The sequence below is a fragment of the Mustelus asterias genome, chromosome 21 (assembly GCF_964213995.1).
Source record: "Mustelus asterias chromosome 21, sMusAst1.hap1.1, whole genome shotgun sequence".
NCBI classification, from domain to species: domain Eukaryota; kingdom Metazoa; phylum Chordata; class Chondrichthyes; order Carcharhiniformes; family Triakidae; genus Mustelus; species Mustelus asterias.
Window position 1 is genome coordinate 59691606 of NC_135821.1, and position 23341 is coordinate 59714946.

A 23341-nucleotide genomic window follows, 5' to 3' on the forward strand; every position below is an offset into this window, starting at 1 on the left:
TCAACTCTGTCTTAAACCGACCCCCCTTTATTTTGAGGCTGTGTCCTCTAGTTTTAACTTCCTTACTAAGTGGAAAGAATCTCTCCGCCTCCACCCTATCCAGCCCCCACATTATCTTATAAGTCTCCATAAGATCCCCCCTCATCCTTCTAAACTCCAACGAGTACAAACCCAATCTCCTCAGCCTCTCCTCATAATCCAAACCCCTCATCTCCGGTATCAACCTGGTGAACCTTCTCTGCACTCCCTCCAATGCCAATATATCCTTCCTCATATAAGGGGACCAATACTGCACACAGTATTCCAGCTGCGGCCTCACCAATGCCCTGTACAGGTGCATCAAGACATCCCTGCTTTTATATTCTATCCCCTTCACAATATAGGCCAACATCCCATTTGCCTTCTTGATCACCTGTTGTACCTGCAGACTGGGCTTTTGCGTCTCATGCACAAGGACCCCCAGGTCCCTTTGCACGGTAGCATGTTTTAATTTGTTTCCATTGAGATAGTAATCCCATTTGTTATTATTTCCTCCAAAGTGTATAACCTCGCATTTCTCAACGTTATACTCCATTTGCCATATCCTCGCCCACTCACTCAGCCTGTCCAAATCTCTCTGCAGATCTTCTCCGTCCTCCACACGATTCACTTTTCCACTTATCTTTGTGTCGTCTGCAAACTTCGTTACCCTACACTCCGTCCCCTCCTCCAGATCATCTATATAAATGGTAAATAGTTGCGGCCCGAGTACCGATCCCTGCGGCACGCCACTAGTTACCTTCCTCCAACCGGAAAAACACCCATTTATTCCGACTCTTTGCTTCCTGTCGGATAGCCAGTCCCCAATCCACTTTAACACACTACCCCCAACTCCGTGTGCCCTAATCTTCTTCAGTAGCCTTTTATGGGGCACCTTATCAAACGCCTTTTGGAAATCCAAAAACACCGCATCCACCGGTTCTCCTCCATCAAACCTCAAGTCCTTCAGCCTTTCCTCATACGATCTTCCCACCATACCAGGCAACATCCTGGTAAATCTCCTCTGCACCCTTTTCAGCGCTTCCACGTCTTTCCTATAATGCGGTGACCAGAACTGTACGCAATACTCCAAATGCGGTCGCACCAGAGTTTTGTACAGTTGCAGCATGACCTCCAGGCTCCGAAACTCAATCCCTCTACCAATAAAAGCTAACACACCGTACACCTTCTTAACAACCCTATCAACCTGCGTGCCAACTTTCAGGGATCTATGCACATGGACACCCAGATCCCTCTGTTCATCCACACTACCAAGTATCTTACCATTAGCCCAGTACTCTGTATACCTGTTACTCCTTCCAAAGTGAATAACCTCACACTTTTCCGCATTAAACTCCATTTGCCACCTCTCAGCCCAGCTCTGCAGCTTATCTATGTCCCTCTGTAACCTGCCACTTCCCTCCGCACTGTCCACAACTCCACCGACTTTAGTGTCATCCGCAAATTTACTAATCCATCCTTCCACGCCCTCATCCAAGTCATTAATAAAAATTACAAACAGCAGTGGCCCCAAAACAGATCCTTGCGGTACGCCACTAGTAACTGAACTCCAGGATGAATATTTCCCATCAACCACCACCCTTTGTTTTCTTACAGCTAGCCAATTCCTGATCCAAACCACTAAATCACCCTCAATCCCATGTGTCCGTATTTTGTGCAATAGCTTACCATGGGGAACCTTCCCTGCTGCCATCAGACTTTTGAATGGACATACCTTGCATTAAGTTGATCTTTCTCTACACCCTAGCTATGACTGTAACACTACATTTTGCACTCTCACGTTTCCTTCTCTGTGAACAGTATGTTTTGTCTGTATGTTTTGTCTGCAAGAAACAATACTTTTCACTATGTTAATACATGTGACAATAAATCAAATCCTCCCATTCTGTAACCCCTCTGGCATCAATCCTCCACCCCACCACGTATCCCACTGCTGCCTTGGCTGATCTGCTGAAATCCTCATTCTTCCTTGGTTTCTGCTAGACTTGGATGTTCCAGGTGTCTTTCCTCTGTAAACCTGAACAGATCCAAAACTCCTTGAGTGTTCTAACCTGCGCCAAGTCCCATTCACCCACGATCCCAGTGCTCACTCACCATATTGGCTATCCCCAACCCCTGGCATCACAATTTTAAAATGTTCTTGTTTTCAAATCACTCTATGGCCTCCCCATTATTGTAAGCTCCCCCAGCCTCTCAATCCTCCCACATTGTCCTACTCCGACCTCGTGCGTGTCCCCAACGTTACAGCATCACCATTGCTGGCTATGCCTTCAGCTATCTTGACCCTAAGCCCTGGAATTCCCTTCCTAAACCTCTCCACCACTATGCCTTGCTCTCCTCCTTTAAGCTGCACCTTCAAACTTCCCTCTTGTACCAAACTTTGGGTCACCTCTCCTAATATCTCCTTATGTGGCTAGGTTTCAAATGTAGGGCAGTAATGTTTTTCCTAATACAAGTTGGCATATTTTATAGAGCTATAGGGAAAGAGCAGGGAAATTGAATTAATTGGATAGCTTTTTTTGAAGAGCTGGCACAGGCATGATGGGCTGAATGGACTCCTTCTGAACTGAGAGATTCTTGTGTAACATATCTATGATTTTACTCTGTTGTGTGAGGGTGAGTAATACTGTATCTTAACCCTGGGAGAATTGCATTTGCCTGTTGCCCATTGGCTGTAACCAGTAGCATATTTTATAGAGCTATAGGGAAAGAGCAGGGAAATTGAATTAATTGGATAGCTTTTTTTTGAAGAGCTGGCACAGGCATGATGGGCTGAATGGACTCCTTCTGAACTGAGAGATTCTTGTGTAACATATCTATGATTTTACTCTGTTGTGTGAGGGTGAGTAATACTGTATCTTAACCCTGGGAGAATTGCATTTGCCTGTTGCCCATTGGCTGTAACCAGTAGCATATAGCAGGGTACCTGAGCAGTATTAAAAACAGATCATTGGAGCTGAAACTGAGTTTTTTTGTGTGTGTTCCTGGGATGACCTGACTTGGCTGCTGGGTCATTAAAATGGATGTGTGTTTATTTGCTGCTCTCACTCCAGTTTGGAAGAAGATCAGCCAGACTCAGTGAAGCACAGAACAGTACAGCTCCAATACCATTGCTTTTTTTGTTGGCAGAGAGTGTCAAACGGAAAAGTGCTACGAAAAAACCTGCTTGTCTTGCTCTATTACTAATGGATTGCACCATGTGGTGCTAAGCAACAGGAGAAAGGAATTTCCATTTACAGATACAACCTTGTGTCCTATATTTGCAAAGCAACTTGGAACCACGAGCTTACTTTTGAAGTGTAGATACTTATGGATTGTAGGCTAACTTAGTGGTCATTTGGTGCACAGCAAAGCCCCACAAACAAAATTGGTGATAATCTGTTTTTAGTATTTACTGATGGAGGTAATTTGGCCGAGGGCCTGAGGGAACTCCCAAGCTCTTGTGCAACAGCATTCTTGTGATTTGTTTTTATTAACCTGCAATTGAACAGGCAAAATGGAACCTAAGTCTTGTTAAAGATTGCCGTTCTGCTGTATAGCGCTCCCTCAGTACTGCTCCTCTGCTGTTTGATGCTCCCTCAATACTGCTCCTCTGCTGTATAGCGCTCCCTCAGTAACGCCCCTCTGCTGTATAGTGCTCCCTCGGTACTAATGGACCTCTCCTGCCCGGGCCAACGGCGTCCTTGGCTGCCCGGGCCAACGGCGTCCTTGGCTGCCCGGGCCAACGGCGTCCTTGGCCGCCCGTTCTAACGGCGGAAGATTAGGAATCGGGATGACTGGTGACCCTGCTGTGAAACTGCTATCCCAGTGCATGTCACTAATTGGTGCTGAACATTGGGATGGGTGAGGAAGCAATTCTGCCAGAAACTTTGTGCTAATTTTTGGGTCCTTTTTTGCAGAGATGCAGTCAACGGTTTGGGAAAGTGAGCTTAGTTACTGGGAAGAGCAATTGGCTGGGACACAAATTGAAAGTTTATTTAGCTACTCAGTTTTTCCGTTGCCTCATGGGCCTTTTCCCGGCAGCATACAAACAGTACACTGAGCTGCGGGTCCTCAGCGTTGCGCCTGTCCTCACATTTGGCATCCTGCAGATTAGGGACTAAAGTTTTTGAAAGCTATTAATTGTGTTAACTGTTTAACGGTGAAAGGAAAAGCAAGTCAAAATGGGGGTGGAATGGGTTGTGGAATACATTATTTGATGGCCCAGAGGTGTCAGTCATTAGCTTCATGTCCAACATTCCAAACAATTGTTTCATGTCAGTAACGAACTGAAGCAACCCGTGGTGCGGGAAATCCAACAACCTGGGTCCCTCTGCAGTTAGGAAAGATGGCCATTTATAAAAGATGAATATTTTCATCCTGATGGAAGTGTGTTCTCTTCGTTCTTCATGTGCCCCTCTGCCTGCCTCCCTCTTCCCCTCCTCACTCTCCCCTCTCTTTTGCATTCTTCTTTGTGACCCCCTCCCTTCCCTCCGAACTCGTTGGCCTCTGTCTCCAGACATTCACCCATGACTCCATTCCCATAACCACCTCCCCCCTACCTCACATCCCATCACCATAGTCACGGTCTCAGGTTCTCTTAAACCATTTTGAACCCTGAAGTCCTGTTTTACTGAGCATTCATCCTACCCGCTCCATATTGTGTTCCTAATCTAATTAATTTCTGTTGAGATGCTCAGCCATGCTGTTGTCATCGAAGAATGAATAGCTCCATTGCTTTCCTCGTTAATGCTGATCTTCCATCAACGTTTTCTGATCCTCCATAAATTTCAGCTCATCCAGGACCCAGCTGCCCAACTCCCATCTACATGAAGCATTACACAGTGAAGCTAGAGCAGAATAGAAGATTCTAGCAGGAGTCTTGTGACAAACAAACCCTTGTTTTATTTTGAAAGAGGATGAGGCAGAAAGTTTTGTCATCCTCCTTTCTCACTTAAATATTTCCACTTCTCCATTCCCAATCTCTGTCTGTCCCATCCCTACCCTTTAAAGGCAACTGCCTTAACTATCTGTACCTCTTCTGCTGTTCACACATTCTGATCACTTAATGGACACTTTTAGCACCTTCCTCTGCCTCCTTCATTCTTATTTACGTTCCGTTTGTCCAATCAAAGCCCCCCCACCCTCGTAGTATAAATCTCTCCGGATTTTCTTTGCTCTCGAAACGTTGGCTCTATTCTCTCTCCACAGATGCTGTCAGACATGGAGATTTTCCAGCATTTTCTGTTTTTTGTCTGAGGGAGAAATGCCATTGAAATAAAAGTCTGTGGTTCATAATTGCTCTCTCCAATAATTGGGTGCCTTAATAGGATTGCTAATTCTGGGAAATGTCACCACATGACTTCCCACACTCAACTGCAGCTTCCCCAGACTCCTGCCTTTGGTCATCCAACATGTCAATAACAAAGCACTCCATTGTCCCAAGGCTTTTCAATGTGTCATGGTTTTGGCTTTTGAAAATCTGGTCACCCTATCAGGGACCTACATTGGCTTCAAGCTCCCAGTATCCTCAAACTTAAAATTTTCCACCATGTTTAAATACATTCATGGCATGTTCCTCTCCCTCTCTTTCAACTTCTCCAGTCCAAGAATCCCCTCACTCCACTCCTCAGGTTCTCCACTCCACTGACTCTGACCTCATATCCATCCCCTTCACTCTTTCTCGCCCTCTCCCTTTCCCATTCCATTTGTAGGGTCTAAGAAGGTAACTGGATAAGGTTTAAAGTTTATTTATTAGTGTCACATGTAGGCTTACATTAACACTGCAGTGAACTTACTGTGAAAATCCTCTAGTCACCACACTCCGGCACCTCTTCGGGTACACTGAGGGAGAATTTAGCATGGCCAATGCATCGAACCAGCACGTCTTTTGGACTGTGGGAGGAAACCGGAGCACTCGGAGGAAACTCATGCAGACACGGGGAGAACGTGCAGACAGTGACCCAAGCCAGGAATCAAACCCAGGTTCCTGGCGCTGTGAGACATCACTGCTAACCAGTGTGTTACCATGCTGCCCACAATGAGAAAGGAACAGAAGGAAATGCTAAATGGTATGAATCATGTACGCAGCCTAAATGCCAGCACAGACTAGATGGGTTCAGTAGTGTGTTCTGTGCTGTATATACTGTGTAATTCTATGCCGAGGTCCTGAATGCTAGGATTATTTCCCTGGACCTCTCTGCGTGTTATATGAGTCATGTTTGTTTTTCTCCCCCCAATCTTTCTGCAATTATAAATGCAGGTTGTTGCTTTTCAAGATAGTGCTCTAAGATCACCTTCATCCACCTCAAACAGATAACTCAGATCTCGGGTTAATGTCACATTTGAAAAATGGCACCTCTGACAATATAATTCCCAGGATAATCTCTAATCATTCTTACAGGTTTTAACAGGGTAGATGTAGGAAGGATGCTTCCCCTAGTGAGGGCGAGAAGGGGGTGAGAGGTATCTAGAATCAGGGGAGACAGTCTCTGAATCTGAGGTAGATCATTTAGGACTGAGATGAGGAGGAATCTTTTCGCACAGAGGGTGGTGAATCTTTGGAATTCTCTGCCCCAGGGAGCTGTGGAGGTTCAGTCACTGAGCATGTATAAGACTGCAATTGATAGCTCATTGAAAGTGGAGTCACGGGTGGACAGAGTGGTGAAGAAGGCATTCGGCATGCTTGGTTTCATTGGTCAGAACATTGAATACAGGAGTTGATTTGATTTATTATTGTCACACGTATTAACATACAGTGAAAAGTATTGTTTCTAGCGTGCTATACAGACAAAGCATACCGTTCATAGAGAAGGAAACGAGAGAGTGCAGAATGTAGTGTTGCAATCATAGCTAGGGTGTAGAGAAAGATCAACTTAATGCAAGGTAGGTCCATTCAAAAGTCTGACAGCAGCAGGGAAGAAGCTGTTCTTGAGTCGGTTGGTACGTGACCTCAGACTTTTGTATCTTTTTCCTGACGGAAGAAGGTGGAAGAGAGAATGTCCAGGGTGCGTGGGGTTCTTAATTATGCTGGCTGCTTTGCCGAGGCAGCGGGAAGTGTAGACAGACAATGGATGGGAGGCTGGTTTGCGTGATGGACTGGGCTACATTCACGACATTTTGTAGATCCTTGCGGTCTTGGTCAGAGCAGGAGCCATACCAAGGTGTGATACAACCAGAAAGAATGCTTTCTATGGTGCATCTGTAAAAGTTGGTGAGAATCATAGCTGACATGCCAAATTTCCTTAGTCTTCTGAGAAAGTAGAGACATTGGTGGGCTTTCTTAACTATAATGTCGGCATGGGGGGACCAGGACAGGTTGTTGGTGATTTGGACACCTTAAAAACGTGAAGACCTCGACCCTGTTGTAAACCTCTGACTCTATGGTAGATTTTTCATTATTAAAGGTATCAAGGGATTGGGGACAGCAAGGGAAACTGGTGTTTAGGAGAAGATCAACCATTGTTTAGTCGAATGACAGAGCAGGTTTGAGGGGCTGAATAGTCTACTGCTGCTCCTATACGGCAATCCCTCAGTACTACTCAAGCTTGTCAACCGATACAGTTAAAGTTTCTGTGTTAAGAGCGCTTCAGAATTTTTGGCTGCAGTGGCCCCATACTGGATGTAAAAGTGCTCTTTGTTTTAAAGTTAGAGGCACAAATATGCAGGAATCGTTTTGGAAGTGTTAACTTCCCCATGCCCCCAGCTCTGCCTCCAGAGTGTTACAGGATGGGGGCCAGTAGAAAAATAATGAATGGTGGTCACTAATGAAGGATTTAGCGAATGAATCTAAAATACTGTCTCTGTTCGGGGCACTAAAGAGTTAGTGTTTAGTGCATTTGTTGCAGGACCTGGGTACAGCAGAATGTTTACATAAGAATCCAGTGGTGGGTGGAGACACAGACACATATGCGCACACCCGTGGGGACACAGACCCACACCCACAGTGTCAGTAGCAGCACATTCTATTTGTGGATCAAATCCCCTCCCCCTTTAACCTCTGACTTCAAGTAATCTGCATTGAGGAATGATGGGCGTTCATCTGAGAAGGGAAGTAGTAAGATTACCTTATTTATGAACCCAGGACAGCCCCTGAGGATTTAGAATGAGTCAAGCCGCTAAGCACAACACTTGGACGAGACTGAATCATGCAGCCCTTAGTTTTCTACATTGACAGCGATCCTGGGACTACATGATTGTCAAGATAAATAGCAGAGGAAGAAAGTTTAGAATGGGTCAGGCTTCCTTTACGAAGGTGCCTGAGGCAGCCATTTGTGGTAAGTGCTGTGTGACAGAGAGAGCATTCAGTTTACTTGGGTGATGTTACACCATTCTGGTGCAGGTGAACTGATCTGGTGATAGGAATTCAAGGGCTGTGAAAAGCTGCTGTATATCAGATTTCACTCAATGGCATGCCTGTGTTAAGAAATTAAGATATGCTTTTAGATCTTTTGTAAGCTGTACTGTGTGGTGCAAACGAGCCCAGACATTCTACTGGCTATGCAAGTCAGTAAGAACGATGTTTTTTGCAAAACGATTTTATTTATAGTGAAAACAACCATTCTCCCTTGGACCTAGCAAACTGCAGCTTCAGGATACAGCGTGAAAATGGTTCCCTTTTCTCAGACGATGCATGTCCCACTAATTTGTCTTTTTCATGAATTATTCCATCCCCCAATTCTGGCCCCTTGCGCATCCCTGGTTTCCTTCATTCCACCATTGCTGGCCATGTCTTCAGGTGCCTGGGTCCTAAGCTCTGGAATTTCTCCCCTTTTATTTCTACCTCTTAATTAAAATTCTTCACAAAACTTCCTGCTTTATCCAAGGATTTTACCAGAAATGCAAAGGATAACTACCAGAACAGGATGAAAAGGATGTCTCTTTTTTTCTTGAGATTTTTAAAATTATAGAAGATTTTGGTAGAGTCAATCGTGATTGTTTTCACTTGTCTCTTTATGTGGCTTGATGTTAAAAATTTATAATATTCCTGTGAAACACCTTGGTTGTGTTTACTATGTTAAATGTGCTATATAAATGCAAGTTATTGTTTGAGCGATTGGGGCAGCACGGTGACACAGTGGTTAGCACTGCTGCCTCACAGCACCAGGGACCTGGGTTTGATTCCCGACTTGGGTCACTGTCTGTGCGGAATCTGCACGTTCTCCTCGTGTCTGCGTGGGTTTCCTCTGGGTGCTCCAGTTTCCTACCACAGACTGAAAGGTGTGCTGGTTGGGTGCATTGACTATGCTAAATTCTCCCTCAGTGTACCCGAACAGGCGCTAGAGTGTAGCGACTAGGGGATTTTCACAGTAACTTCATTGCAGTGTTAATGTAGTCCTACTTGTGACTAATAAATAAACTTTAACTAAAGATGCTTCATGTGATTGACGAGGAGAATATTTGCAAGAGGAAAGAGGTTTTTTCCCTTCAAAAGTTTAAACTGTTGATCATGCCTCCCTGGGCATGGGAACTGGGTCTTTTTTTAGATTGATTTTCATTGCAATTTCTGAAAGTGGGCCCCATCCAACGTCACAGTAAAACAGTCATCACCTCTGGATAAAATTCCCCAGTTATTAGTTAAGAGAATGATGGATTTGTGGGGCACATGTGTCGGAGTCAAATTTAACCTTGTATTTTGGAAACACGAAATTCCAGGATGCTTGCTGATGTTCTGAGGGTTGTATTTCTGGAATCTGCATTTTTCTGGAAGAACTTGCAAATCTTTTTGGCCTTTATGAAAAGTAGTGGCATTAATTGATTGTATAAAAGAGATGCGCACTGTCTGCTACCAGAGAGGCAGAAACAATTGCTTGTACGTTTTTGGCTAGAATCTTTGAAACAGTTATTTAAAATGAATTTGCCAACCAATGTTCAGCAAATTTCTGCCTTTAAAGCTTACTCTAGATGTGAGATTTGTGTTGTGTAGGTGGTTTAAATTGATGCAGGAAAGTGTACCGCAAATATGTGGAGATGAGAGCAGGTACGTAATGATCTTCAGTTTTGTGTTGCGTTTGTGAGTGGCATTGACCCCCTTCACAGGGAAGCACGTTTTCAAGATCCGTTTACTCAGATTTCCTCCTTTCTCTGCCAATTTTCTTCCCACTCCTGCTCTCTTGAAAATGCCAGCACTTGCTGATATCCAGGGATATTGATTAGAAGGAAAGTTTGTACAATTTATTTATTAGTGTCACAAGTAGGCTTACATTAACACTACAATGAAGTTACTGTGAAAATCCCCTGGTTGCCACACTCCGGCGCCTGTTTGGGTACACTGAGGGAGAATTTAGCATGGCCAATTCACCTAACCAGCATGTCTTTCGGACTGAGGGGGAACCGGAGCACCCAGAGGAAACCCGGGCAGTTATGGGGAGAGCGTGCAAACTCCGCACAGTGACTCAAGCTGGGAATTGAACCCTGGGCCCTGGCGCTGTGAGGCAGCAGTGCGAACCACTGTGCCATCGTGCCGCCCCATTAGAATATATTTAGCTCCTATAAGGAGAGTCCCAAGAGCAATTCTTAGCTTTAAAAAAAAATCTTCCCCACTCAGTCCGAAATCTATTTACTTAAGAGCAGCATAGGTGTAGAAGTGACCAGATAAATTTCTGCAACATAATTATATAGTTATTTAATTATGGTGCCTGGTGATTGATTATTTCAGAGTAACAGAATGGAAAGGAGCAGAGACTGAGTTTAAACTGTGTATAAATAGCAGTGGACTGGATGTTGGACGTTTCTTTTCAGAGTAGTGAGACTCTGGAATACATTACCAATTGGTGTGGTGGGTGCTAACAGCTGGTGTGTTCCTACTCATCAAATCCATATGTTGATGTGAATAGACTCTGGATTTAGTGGGCTTCATGGGCTGGTCTCTATTTCTGGAACTTATGTTCTTAACTTATTAAATCATCTGATTCAGCCAAAGAATGTTCTTTTCTATTCCAAATTTATCATTCATTCATTCACCAATAGTGAGTGAATAATTTGAACTGTTTGTTTTACATGGCAGGGTATTTTATTTTGAAATTGTTTCCATTGTTTTGGGTGCTATTTTAGAAAAAAGCTGCATCTTGTTTCTAACACTCGGACCAGCCGTGCCTCCCTCCCTCCAACACTCGGACCATCCCTATCTCCCTCCCGCCAACACTTGGACCCGCCCTGCCTCCCTCCCTCCAACACTTGGGCCATCCCTATCTCCCTCCAGCACTCAGTCCATCTCCATCCAACACTTGGACCCGCCCTGCCTCCCTCCCTCCAACACTCGGGCCGTCCCTATCTCCCTCCAACACTCAGTCCATCTCCATCCAACACTCGGACCCGCCCTGCCTCCCTCCCTCCAACACTCAGGCCATCCCTATCTTCCTCCCTCCAACACTCGGGCCATCCCTATCTCCCTCCCGCCAACACTTGGACCCGCCCTGCCTCCCTCCCTCCAACACTTGGGCCATCCCTATCTCCCTCCAGCACTCAGTCCATCTCCATCCAACACTTGGACCCGCCCTGCCTCTTTCTAACACTGGGACCCGCCCTGCCTCCCTCCTGCCAGCACCGCGACCAGCCCTGCCTCCCTCCTGCCAACACTGCGACCAGCCCTGCCTCCCTCCTGCCAACACTGCGACCAGCCCTGCCTCCCTCCTGCCAACACCACGACCAGCCCTGCCTCCCTCCTGCCGACACTGCGACCAGCCCTGCCTCGCTCCAACACTCTGACTATCCCTCCCTCCCTCCAAATAAATTGATTCCTGATAGTTAGCTGCGATGTCACGTCATGTAACAGGTAACCAGATAGATGCAAGTTGTTAAGGCTACAATGTTGAAAATCCTAGTCCTTGCAGTGTAGTGATGTGTGATCTGCTTAAATTGTCATAACTCTATGGATAGTCTTTAAGTTGGTAGGTCGCCTGCAGGATCAGGATATATTAATGTTCTCCTGTTAAGGAATAAGAGAGCTTGTGTTTCAAAAGGAGACCTTTGTATAAGCAAAGAAGTTGCATTGTAAATGCTGCTTCAAATTCAATTTTGGAACTGTTGGATGTGGTATGTGAAGCTAATTTAAAAAATTTTTTCCATTGAGGTCCATTATCGTCTCATCTTGGTGTCCTGGTACTGATCTCTCTCGGAAAGATTTTGCATTCTTTGGAGAGGAGCTTAAAGATTAGGATTTTGGAACATTTTCAAAGTTATATGACTTGCTTGTCTTGGCATATCGAACATGAAAGCTCTTGGGTTCTAGGTGTGCTCTTGCTTTGTATCTTTTTAAACATAGTGCATCTGCAACTAATTTTAAAATTATACGGCATATGAGGAGGCATTTCAAAATTATTCATTCCATCATTACTCATGTATTAGGAAGGTTGCCCTTTTGAGAAGGATGGCTATTCAACAAGATATTGCATCAATATATACTCCTAAGATGCTTCACATACTCTGAAATTGGAGAGGGATGGAGTGGAGGATCGGCGGGGAGCATGGGGATAGAATGCCTACAATACATTATAATACAACACAAGCTCAGAAGAACAGATGAAAGGGTTCTCTAAGCATTTGAAGACTGAGTTGCCGTTAATAACAGGGAAGAAGTTTGATGTGCAGCTTCAGGAGCAGGCACATGGTGGCTTAAGGTAGATATCAACAATGAACCCAGGTGCGTTGATATCAGCACTGAACTCGAGAAATTAATATAGATTCCATGAGATTATTAGAAAAAGAACAAGGGCATTCTCCCATCACAATTACTCCTGCTCAATAGTAATACAAGTTGATTAACTGACCATTTATCTTGGGGTTGTTTGTGGGAACGGGCTTTGTGCAAATTGGCTCTCACATTTGACTATAATGTATTTTGTTGGCTGTGAACTGCTTTGAGATGACCTGAGGATGTGAAAGTCACTATCTAAAGGTTAGTTCCTTGAGGATAATTGAAGGAAAGGTTATTCCTGCCCCACAAGCTCTGAGTATCTGGCACAGCATTCATTGAGGCCTGGGGTAACCCTACTGGAGGGCAGAACGTGGTATGTGTGTTTTTTATTACAAGCCCCGTGCACTCGCAAATCTGAACACCTTTGCTCTTCTGTATGTAACCACTTTCCTCGTGGGAGGGAGGGAGGATGGGCTGCTACAGAATCCACCACCAGGAGAAAACTCTGGTTTTCATTTCTCAACATTATTAATCAATCAACTCCCTGTCCACACTGTTCCTCCCAAAAATTGGATGGCCCTCAATGTGGGATTTGACCTGTCGCATGTTTAGAGGTGTATATTCGCCCTGCGTAAAAGGGACCAAGCGCAATTGAAGAGTGATGGTAATTGGGCTGAAATTTTGTCTTAAGTCTGGAGTCACAGTGATCTTTCTGATCTTGTCACTGTTGCAGCAAACCAAGTTTGCAATGGTGGCTTGAGAGTTTTGAAACCGTGAAGTGGCAATGCACAGCACTGAGGACATTTGCATCGCAGCAGTTCAATTCACAGACAGAACCAGACTGTGAATGCCTCCACAAACAACCCTGGAGGAATGGCTTACATAGAGGTGCCCCCTTTTCTTGATGCATTTAAAAATATCAGGGAACACTTGCTAGGAGTAAATTTACACATCGGATAGTTCTTAAGAACCTTTTGAATCAGACTGTGGAAAGCTAAGAATGGAGAATGTTCATTATACAGCCTTTCTGTATAAAAGAAAACCTCTTTACACGTGCTCAACTTAAATCTTTGCTGGATTGACTCTGAGACTTTATACCTTTCAAAATTCAGTCAGCCACTTGAATAAGTAGAAGATGCCCCACCCTGCTTTAGTTGACTCTAATACAAAGGACATGATCACGTATAAAGAAACTTTTATTTTGATGGAAAAATTTCTTTGCTGGATGTTTTCCATTGTGTTGAACACCTTTTCAAAAATTATTTACAAGGACAGTGAATTTTTGTCGGTGTGTAAAAGCATACAAGTTCCCTTTCTGTTCAAAGCCATTGTGAATAATTTGTGTATATTGGATTTCCAACTCCATAGAGAAAAAGTAGATGCTGAAATAAGCAAAATACTGCGAATGCTGAAATCTGAAACGAGGAGGATGCTTGGATTCTTTGACGAAGAGTTTAAGGACTCAAAACGTTAACTGTTTCCCTCCTAATAGACACTGGCAGACCTCCTGAATTTTTCCAGTGTACTCTGTTCTTGTAGCAATAGATCTTGATAAGATAGGATAAAGTAGGGTAGAGGGGGCTCGGAGCATAAAGTTCTGCATGGGCCAGTTGGATTGAATGGCCTATTTCTGCACTGTGCATTCTATGTAAAATTTAACTCAGTGTTTACCTAACAGATAGTTGTTTCAATTGCCCTTTCCTCTCCCCTCCCTTTCAACTCCTTTCTTACCCCCCTCTCTATCTTCTCTCCACCCCTCCCCTCCAAAATCTATCAGTTTCAGTGTTGAACGTTTTAATTGCTCCGTGAGCCACTGTTTTTTGGGGTAGAGTTTCCATTACCCTTTGTGAGAGAATATGCTTCCTGATTTCACTCCTGAATAACCAAGCTTTTTTTTTGTCCCCTTGTCCTGAATTTCCCACTGGGTGCAGTCACCTCTATCTACCCTATCAACTCATTTTATCATTTTAAGTGCATTGGTTGGATCACTCCTCAGCCTTCATGGTGAAAAATATAAGCCAGGTTAATGCAACCTATCCTCATAATTTAACTTCATCAGACACCCAGTATCACTCAGCCCATGCTATGCCCCCTCAAGGCAAACTTATCCTTCGAGGTTTTGTGCCCAAAGATGAGTGCAGCACTCCACAGGTGGAGTCTAACCAAAGCTCTGAAGCATAACTTCCTCTCTCCTATTTAGAATCATAAAGCCACACAGTGCCGAAGGAGGCCATTCAGCCCATCGAGTCTGCACCGACCACAACCCCACCCGGGCCCTATCCCCATAACCCCATGCATTTACCCTATCTAGTTCCCCTGACAGTACAGGACAGTTTAACATGGCCAATCTACCTAACACACACCTTTGAGCCCAACTACTCCCACCTCCTTTTCTACCTGTCTGCTGCCTTTTAATAATTGGTGTGGGTAGGTGCCCCAAACCCTTCACTTTCTCAATGTTCCTAATCCTTTGGTTTTTAGAAGATTTATCATTCTTGAATTCAAAGCATATGACCTCACACTTAATTGAACTCCATCTGCCACAGTTTTGTCTAATCGGTTCATCAGGCCTTTCCTTTTTGTCTGGGATTGTTGGCAGAGCTCATTTTAATTCGGTTTTAAACGTCCTAACACCTAGTGCATACATGAGGTCAGAAACGATTTAACTTTATGACTGATCTCGACTGCCAACAAATGCTTACTTTCCATGATGATCTTTTAGATCATGGAAACATGAACAGATATTTTCCTTCAGCTAAATTCTGAACTGCTGCTTTTGGCCAATGTTTAGAGCAGGACCAAATGGCAAGTAGGCTGCTGTATGTCATTCTGTAGTCCTGAAACTGGAAATCTGCTGCTCCATGAAGATGTCATGCCATCTGAACAGCCTCTTGCAAGGTGAAGATCCAAGTTTCTCATCATCTCTCTAGGTTCTCGTATCATTGAGTTAAACTTTAAGTGGAATCTGCTATGCCTTGGATCACTAAGTTCTATGTATATAAAGTAAAGTTTATTCATTAGTCACAAGTAAGGCTTGCACTTACGCTGCAATGAAGTTACTGTGAAATTCTCCTAGTCGCCACACTCCGGCACCTGTTCTGGTCAATGCACCTAACCAGCACGTCTTTCAGATTGTGGGAGGAAACCGGAGCACCCGGAAGAAACCCATGCAGACATGGGGAGAACGTGCAGACTCCACACACACACTGACCCAAGCAGAAATTTATTGTATGGCATGTTGAAGAGTAGAGTAAGAAAAATTGTTTATATGCTTCTTCTCGGAATGGAAAAATAAACCAAATAACAGAAGAGTGATGTGTGCAAGAGTTTGCAGTCTATCCATCGATTTGATTACAATGAATTGGTGAAAGAGGTTTTTGAGTTTTTGATGAAATCTCTGGTCAGCAGTTTATCTTGCACGTAAAAAAAGCAAACGAAAGAAGACTAGCATTTGTATGTTTTAAATCAAGCATTCCGGAGTGCTTGGGAACAAGGGTTCCCAAACCATGTGTCACACACCTGTTGGGATTAAAGGACCTATTGGGCAGCACTTAAAGCAAACCGGGTATTTCTGTAGAACCCATTTTGCCAAGGAATCTTCAAATTGACAACAGAAATGGGTGTCCTATAATCCGAGGCTGGATTCAAATTCTGGTTCAAGATGTGAAAGCTTGTGTGGAGTCCAGTGCCCCATCAATTCCCACCCCCCCCCCCCCCCCCCCCCCAATCCTCTTTCTTCTTTTGCTTTTCTTGCTATATCTTTGTTCTTCCCTTTCCTGCTCCATTTTCCCCGCCCTCCTTTTTTCTCTCATCTCCCCGCCTTTCTCTCCTTTTATCTCCACTTCCCTTTCTCCAACTCTCCACCTCCTTTCTCTCTCCCCATTTGCGTTTCTCTCTTCCCACCCACCATTTCTCTCTACCCAACTTTCCCGTCTCTCTCTCTCTCTCTCCCGTTTGGTGTGCTTTCCCCCAGCCTTGAACCCCCCCCAACCTCGCTCGCTCTCCCACAACCTCTCCCCCCCCCCCCCCCCCCCCCCCCCCCCCCCCCCCCCCGGGCCGGCGCGCTCGCTCTCCCCCAACTTCCCCCTCTCTTTCCCTCCCCACCCCCATACAACATTATTCACAAGCTACTAAAACATGTTCCCTCTGCACTAGTGGGCTCTGGTTGACGTTGCTTTAGGTAAGGCTATTTAAGAACTGGAAACCAGTACTCCACAACTGATTTCCTTGATGCCACTTGCTTTGTTGTTTAATTCTATTCCCTCATTTTGCACCCCAGAATTTAATTGGGTTTTATTTTCTCTTCCAATGACTATGTAGCTGAGGAAGGGGAGCAGCGTCCGCCAATGGGCTCGGAGAACAACATCTCTGGCTCGAACACACCCACTGCACGGAGAAGAGGAAAGTTTCCGGGATTTGGGAAAATATTCAAACCGTGGAAATGGCGGAAAAAGAAAACCAGTGAAAAGTTCAAGGAAACGTCTGCAGGTAAGAAACTGGGAAAAATTTAAAGCACAGTTTGTAACACATCAAAAGTTTAAATTATTTACGTCACTGTGCCCCGATGTAAATTTTGTTGACTGAAGTGAAAACTGATTCAATCAGTGCAGACTGATTGAAATTTCACAACTGTTCACAGAAAAACAGTTGATCGCTCCCAGTAGCGTCTGTTGGATGTTGTGTGTAAGGGCTTTGGATGGAAACTGGAGTGTGTTCAGCTATTATAGCTGAACAGCTGTCCGTATTCACTGCCTGACCTGGTACATGAAGAGTGCTGCTCTGGTAACTTATAAGAGGGCTGGAATTATATCCCAGCAAGAATGAACAATCATGAAAATAAGATTCATGTTTAATGAGCAGAGTCAATGTAGGGAGAAAAAGTATTTTCGCATTTGGCTGGGTCCATTCATTAATTAGAATCCTGGAATGATACAGGGTGTTGTTCACCCATCGTGCCTGTATCAGCACTTTGACAGAGTTGCCCAATTAGTCATGTGCACCCAGTTCTGTCCTCATATCCCTTTGTGTTTCTTCCCTTCAAGTAGCCATCTTATTCTCTTTTGAAAGTGGTCAAAAACCTTAAACCCGTGTCCACTGGTTGCTGGCCCATCTGCCACTGCATACAGTTTCTCTGTTTACCCTTACCAAAGCTGTTCTTGATTTTGCACACCTCTATTGAATTCAACCATAAACAACTGAAGCTTCTCCAGGCTCTACACACAACTGAATCCCTCAATTTTATTAAATCTGCAACTTCTCCAAGGCCTTGAGGTTCTTTTGAAAGTGTCGTGCCCAGAATTGAGCGCAATATTCCAGCTGAGACCTAACCAGTGTTTATGTAGCTTTAGCGTAACCTCCTTGTATTTGTTCTTCATTCCTCCACTAATCAAACCAAGAATCTTGAATTTTCTTCAGATTTCTCAACTTATCTTGCCACTGTCAGAGATTTGTTTAACTTTTTTCCAGGGTGTCATTGGCAAGGCACCCTAATTGCCTTGAACTGAGTGACTTGCCAGGCCTTGCAAAAATACTGCAGATGCTGGAATCTGAAACAAAAACAGAAAAATGCTGGAAAACTCAGCAGGTCTGATAGCATCTGTGTCTTCAGAGTCTGGTAATGAGCTCTGACTAAAGGGTGATCATGACTCAAAACATTGGCTCTATTCTCTCTTCACAGATGCTGTCAGGCCTGCTGAGATTTTCCAGCATTTTCTGTTTTCATTTCAGAAGGCAGTTCAGAGAAGGCCACAGTAGGCCAGATAAGGATGGCAGATTTCCTTCCCTAAAGGACACTAGTGAACCAGATGGGTTTTTGCAACAATTGATCATAGTTGTCATGGTCACCATTACTCAGACTAGCTTCTATTCCAGATTTTATGAATTGAATTTAAATTTCACCATGTGCCATAGTGGGTTTTGTACCCCTATACCCAGACCATTAGCCTGGGTCTGTGAATTACTAGTCCAATGACATTACCACTACACCACCATCTCCCCTTTGTAAAAATACATGTCCGAATCTCTTCCTGCATTCCTTGTATGTTTGGGCGATTTAGTTCCTATTGCCTTACTTCCTAGCAAAATGTAGCATTTTGCACTTCTGTGTTAAATTCCATCTGCCATATGTTTGTCCATTTTGCAAGTCTGTTTATATCCTGGAGTTTGTTACGGTCCTCATTGTTTACTATACTTCATTTTTTCAGATTATCCTAAAACTTTAACACTATGCCCTGTATCTCAAAATTTGGGTTATTAATGCGTTGTTAAGAACAACCTCTGGAGAACACCACTGCCTTTAGACTTGGAATTATGTCACTATTCCTTCACTGTTGCTGGGTCAGAATCCTGGAACTCCCTTCCTAACAGCACTGTGGTTGTACCTATGCCAGATGTAGTGCAGCAGTTTAAGAAGTTGGCTCACTATCACCTTCTTGAGAGTAATTTGAGATGGATAACAAGTGCTGGCCTTGCCAGTGATGCACACATCCCATGAAAGAATTTTCTAAAACCCTGTCTTTTCTTCTAAAATAGTGAAGGCAGTCATTGCAGCAAATCATCAAAGCAAGTGTCTTCTTTCCTAGTTATGATTCCTCCTGCAATTAATTCTTTCCAAAAGGTAGTCAACACTTGCATCTACCAATTGGAACAGAGAACCTGTGTGATGAAAAACATGCATTTTAAAGAAAGAAACTCTTAGATGAAAGGGGAAAGACTTATATTTATACTCTAAACAGACCATGCTGGAAATACTCAGCAGGTCCTACAGCATCTGTGGAGAGAGAAACAGTTCTTCTCCACACCAGACATTTGAGAAATCTAGAAAAATGCCCCCAGTTCAGCACTGAGGGAGAGCTACACTGCTGTAGGTGCCATCTTTTGGATTAGACTTTAAACCGGGGCTCTGTCTGATCTTTCAGCTGTAAGATCCTCTGGCACTATTTCAAAGCTGATCAGGGAGTTATCCACTGTGCCCTGCTGTATGTTACTTATCTGGTCATTATCGTGTTGCTATTTCTTGTAGCTTGCACAAATTAGCAGCCACGTTTTCTGCATTGCAAAGTAACTACAATTCAAAATTGGTTATAAGGTGCGAGCTTTGGGAAACAGTCATTTTTGGGTTAGCAAACTGCAATTAACAGAATGTCACAGGGATCAGCACTGGGGCCTCAATTATTTGTGATCTATATTAACGACTTGGATGAAGGGACCAACTATATTGCAGCTGAATTTGCTGCTAATTGGAAGGAAAGTAAGGGATATAGATAAGTGTGTTGGCAAAAATTTGGCAGGTGGGAGTACAATGTGGGAAAATATGAGGTTGTCCACTTTGGCAGGAAGAATAGAAAAGCAGAATATTATTCAAATAGACTGCAGAATACTGCAGTTACAGAGGGATCTGTGCATTATTGTACAGGACTCTCAAATAATTAGCATGTCCATACAGCAAATAATTAGGCAGGCAGTTTGAAGGTTGGCCTATATTTCGAGGGGGAATGGAATATAAAAGTAGGGAAATCTTGCTACAACTGTGTAGGGCATTGGTGTGACTGCACCTGAGTAGCGTGTATAATCTGAGGGGAGGAGCGGGATATACTTGCATTGGAAGACATTCAAAGAAGGTTCGCTAAGTTGATTCCTGTGATGGAGTTGTCTTGTGAGAAAAGGTTGAGCAAGTTGGTCCTATACTCAGTGTTTAGAAGAATGAGAAGTAAACTTATTGAAACTTAGAGGATTCTGAGGAGGCTTGAGATGGTAGATTCTGAGAGAATGTTTCCTCTCACGGGAGAATCAGTTTTAAAAATAAGGGGTTTCCCATTTAAGATGGAGGTGAGAAATTTTTTCTCTTCTGAGGGTCTTTACTCTTTGGCATTCTCTTCCACAGAGAGCAGTGGAGGCTGGGTCACTGAATATATTCAGGGCTGAGTTAGTCAGATTTTTGATCAGTGTGGGAGCTGAGAGTTATGGGGAGACGGGCAAGAAAGTGGAGTTAATAGCAGAATGATTACTGGCATTTGTTGTCTGAATAAAATGAAAGCCGTGCTTATGATCTGAAAGTATTAAACTCTGTGTTGATTCTAGAAGATTGGACAGTGCATAAGTGGTGTTCTTCAATAAACTTCATTGGAATAGTGTAGGGGGGCTGAGGACAGAACAGTAGGGTGGGAGTGAGGCAGAGAATTAAAATGGCATGTTATTAGAAGTTTATGGACCAAATGGAGGAGTTCCGCAAAGCAGTCACGCAATCTGCATTTGGTCTTTCCAAATAGTGTCTTTCACAACCTCTGGAACGCCAAAACCCCTTTACAGTAAATTATGTGCTATTTTAGTGTCATTGCTGTTGTAAAGCAGCAGCTAATTTGTACGCAGCAAGCTCCTGTAAATGTCATAATGACCCGCAGTTTTTTGAAAATGATGATTGAAGGATAAATATTGGCCAGAGCACCAGGGAGAACGCTCCCTGCTGTAATTCGATATGTTGCCGTAGGAGCTTTTGCTTCCAGGTGAGGGGACAGGTGGGGGCATCTGATTCAAAAGACAGCAGCTTTGGCTTTGCAATGCTCCTCAGTCCTGAGTACGGTACGGTACCACGGCACGGTAGCACAGTGGTTAGCACTGCTGCTTCACAGCTCCAGGGACCTGGGTTCGATTCCCGGCTTGGGTCACTGTCTGTGTGGAGTTTGCACATTCTCCTCGTGTCTGCGTGGGTTTCCTCCGGGTGCTCCGGTTTCCTCCCACAGTCCAAAAATGTGCGGGTTAGGTTGATTGGCCATGCTAAAATTGCCCCTTAGTGTCCTGAGATATGTAGGTTAGAGGGATTAGTGGGTAAATATGTAGGAATATGGGGGTAAGGCCTGGGTGGGATTGTAGTCGGTGCAGACTCGATGGGCCGAATGGCCTCCTTCTGCACTGTAGGGGTTCTATGGTTCTATGGGGTGGCACGGTAGCACAGTGGTTAGCACTGCTGCTTCACAGCTCCAGGGTCCTGGGTTCGATTCCCGGCTCGGGTCACTGTCTGTGTGGAGTTAGGTTGATTGGCCAGGTTAAAAATTGCCCCTTAGAGTCCTGGGATGCGTAGGTTAGAGGGATTAGCGGGTAAATATGTGGGGGTAGGGCCTGGGTGGGATTGTGGTAGGTGCAGACTCGATGGGCCGAATGGCCTCCTTCTGCACTGTAGGGTTTCTATGTTTCTATGGGGAGTATCAGCTCAGATTTTGTGTTCAAGTGTCTAGAGTGGGACATGGGCACATGATTGTCCGAACCTTAGACAAATGTATCACAGCTACCACCTAAAATGCGATGCTATAATGTCATAAAGTTTGTAAATATCAGAAAAGTTTAAAATTTGTGTCACAAGTAGGCTTACATTAACACTGCAATGAAGTTACTGTGAAAATCCCCTAGAAAACATGTTAAGTGGTCTTGTTAGTTGAATTCAAGTTTGGGGGGGTATGGTGGCACAGTGGTTAGCATTGCTGCCTCTCAGCGCCAGGGACCCAGGTTTGATTCCCGGCTTGAGGCACTGTCTGTGTGGGTTTCCTCTGGGTGCTCTGGTTTCCCCCCTCAGTCCAAAAGACATGCTGGTTAGGTGCATTGGAAATGCTAAATTCTCCCTCCGTGTACCTGAACAGGCACCAGAGTGTGACGGTTAGGGGATTTTCACGGTAACTTCGTTGCAGTGTTAATGTAAGCTTGCTTGTGACAACAATAAATCAACTCAGCTTTAAACTGGCTGTACAGAGCAAGGGAAGAGTTCCACACTTTTAATGTTCTAGGATTAAGTAGTCTAGTGAAATGAAAAAGAATTGGAAATTCAGTAGCAGGATTGAAGGAGGACTAGGAAAGCCCACCTGTTCATCTATTTCCTTTGAAAATTAAACTAAACTGAGAGTGTATATATTGTGATGCAAAAGGTATCGTAATTGTGTGGGATAGGCTGGATGGACAGAGGTTCTTTATCTGTCCGTTCATGTGCCCCTATTGGTGTTCGAGGTAACAAATATTTCTCATTTCCCTCTAATGCTTTGCCTACTCCACACAATTGAAAAGCTATCTAGCTTGAAGAAAATGGGAAATTACCATAATTGTTTGATGTCTCTTAATTCAAATTGAAAATAGTCAAAGAGAATGTTTAACATAACTTCTCAAACACTCATGGGACTGAGTGTGTTGGTTATGTGCATCTAGGGATGTATGATGCATTAGCATGGTCTTCTGGAGCTTGCTTAATTGCCTTGAGGAGTTGAGAAGGAATTTCCCCTCAAATTTCTCAGAAATTGGCCATGATATTTATTTTATCTAATTGCCTTCCCCCGGATGTTAATATCTGTGGTTGGAGAGTGCAACAGATTACACCATCAATGTCTCGTACTAATGGTGTACATTGAAATTCTGGCCTGTCTTGCTACTTTATATTCGTCTGGGCTAATCAGCTGCTGATTGTAATTGCCCTTTAGATAAAATGTCTGCCCTCAATTTAAATCCCACTCCTACAATGTGGCAGACATCAGAAACCTTTTTCCAATATCTACTTCCTCTCTTTTGTTTTGAAGGCTGGGATATGGTGCCATCGCTTTATATCGCAGCCAAGTCCAAGTTGGTCTTCAGAATTCAATTCAATATAAATGGCAACAAAGAAACCCAGCTCTCCTTTATTTTTCCCCTCTTCAGCTCAGAAACCTAAAAGCTAGC

The 23341-nt window shown here is 44.0% G+C and overlaps 1 protein-coding gene across 9 annotated transcripts in view; it reads left to right on the forward strand.

Annotated features, from left to right (window-relative positions):
* Window positions 1-23341, forward strand: part of LOC144509310 (phosphatase and actin regulator 4-like) — a 180211-nt gene that overhangs the window by 116725 nt on the left and 40145 nt on the right. For 6 of the 9 annotated variants that reach the window (XM_078237960.1, XM_078237959.1, XM_078237961.1 and 3 more), the window contains 2 exons: window positions 16973-17140; window positions 23203-23277. In XM_078237960.1, the coding sequence (XP_078094086.1) occupies window positions 16973-17140; window positions 23203-23277 (243 nt within the window). The remainder of the gene's footprint in view (window positions 1-16972; window positions 17141-23202; window positions 23278-23341) is intronic. The other 3 variants (XM_078237964.1, XM_078237962.1, XM_078237963.1) reach the window with 1 other exon arrangement.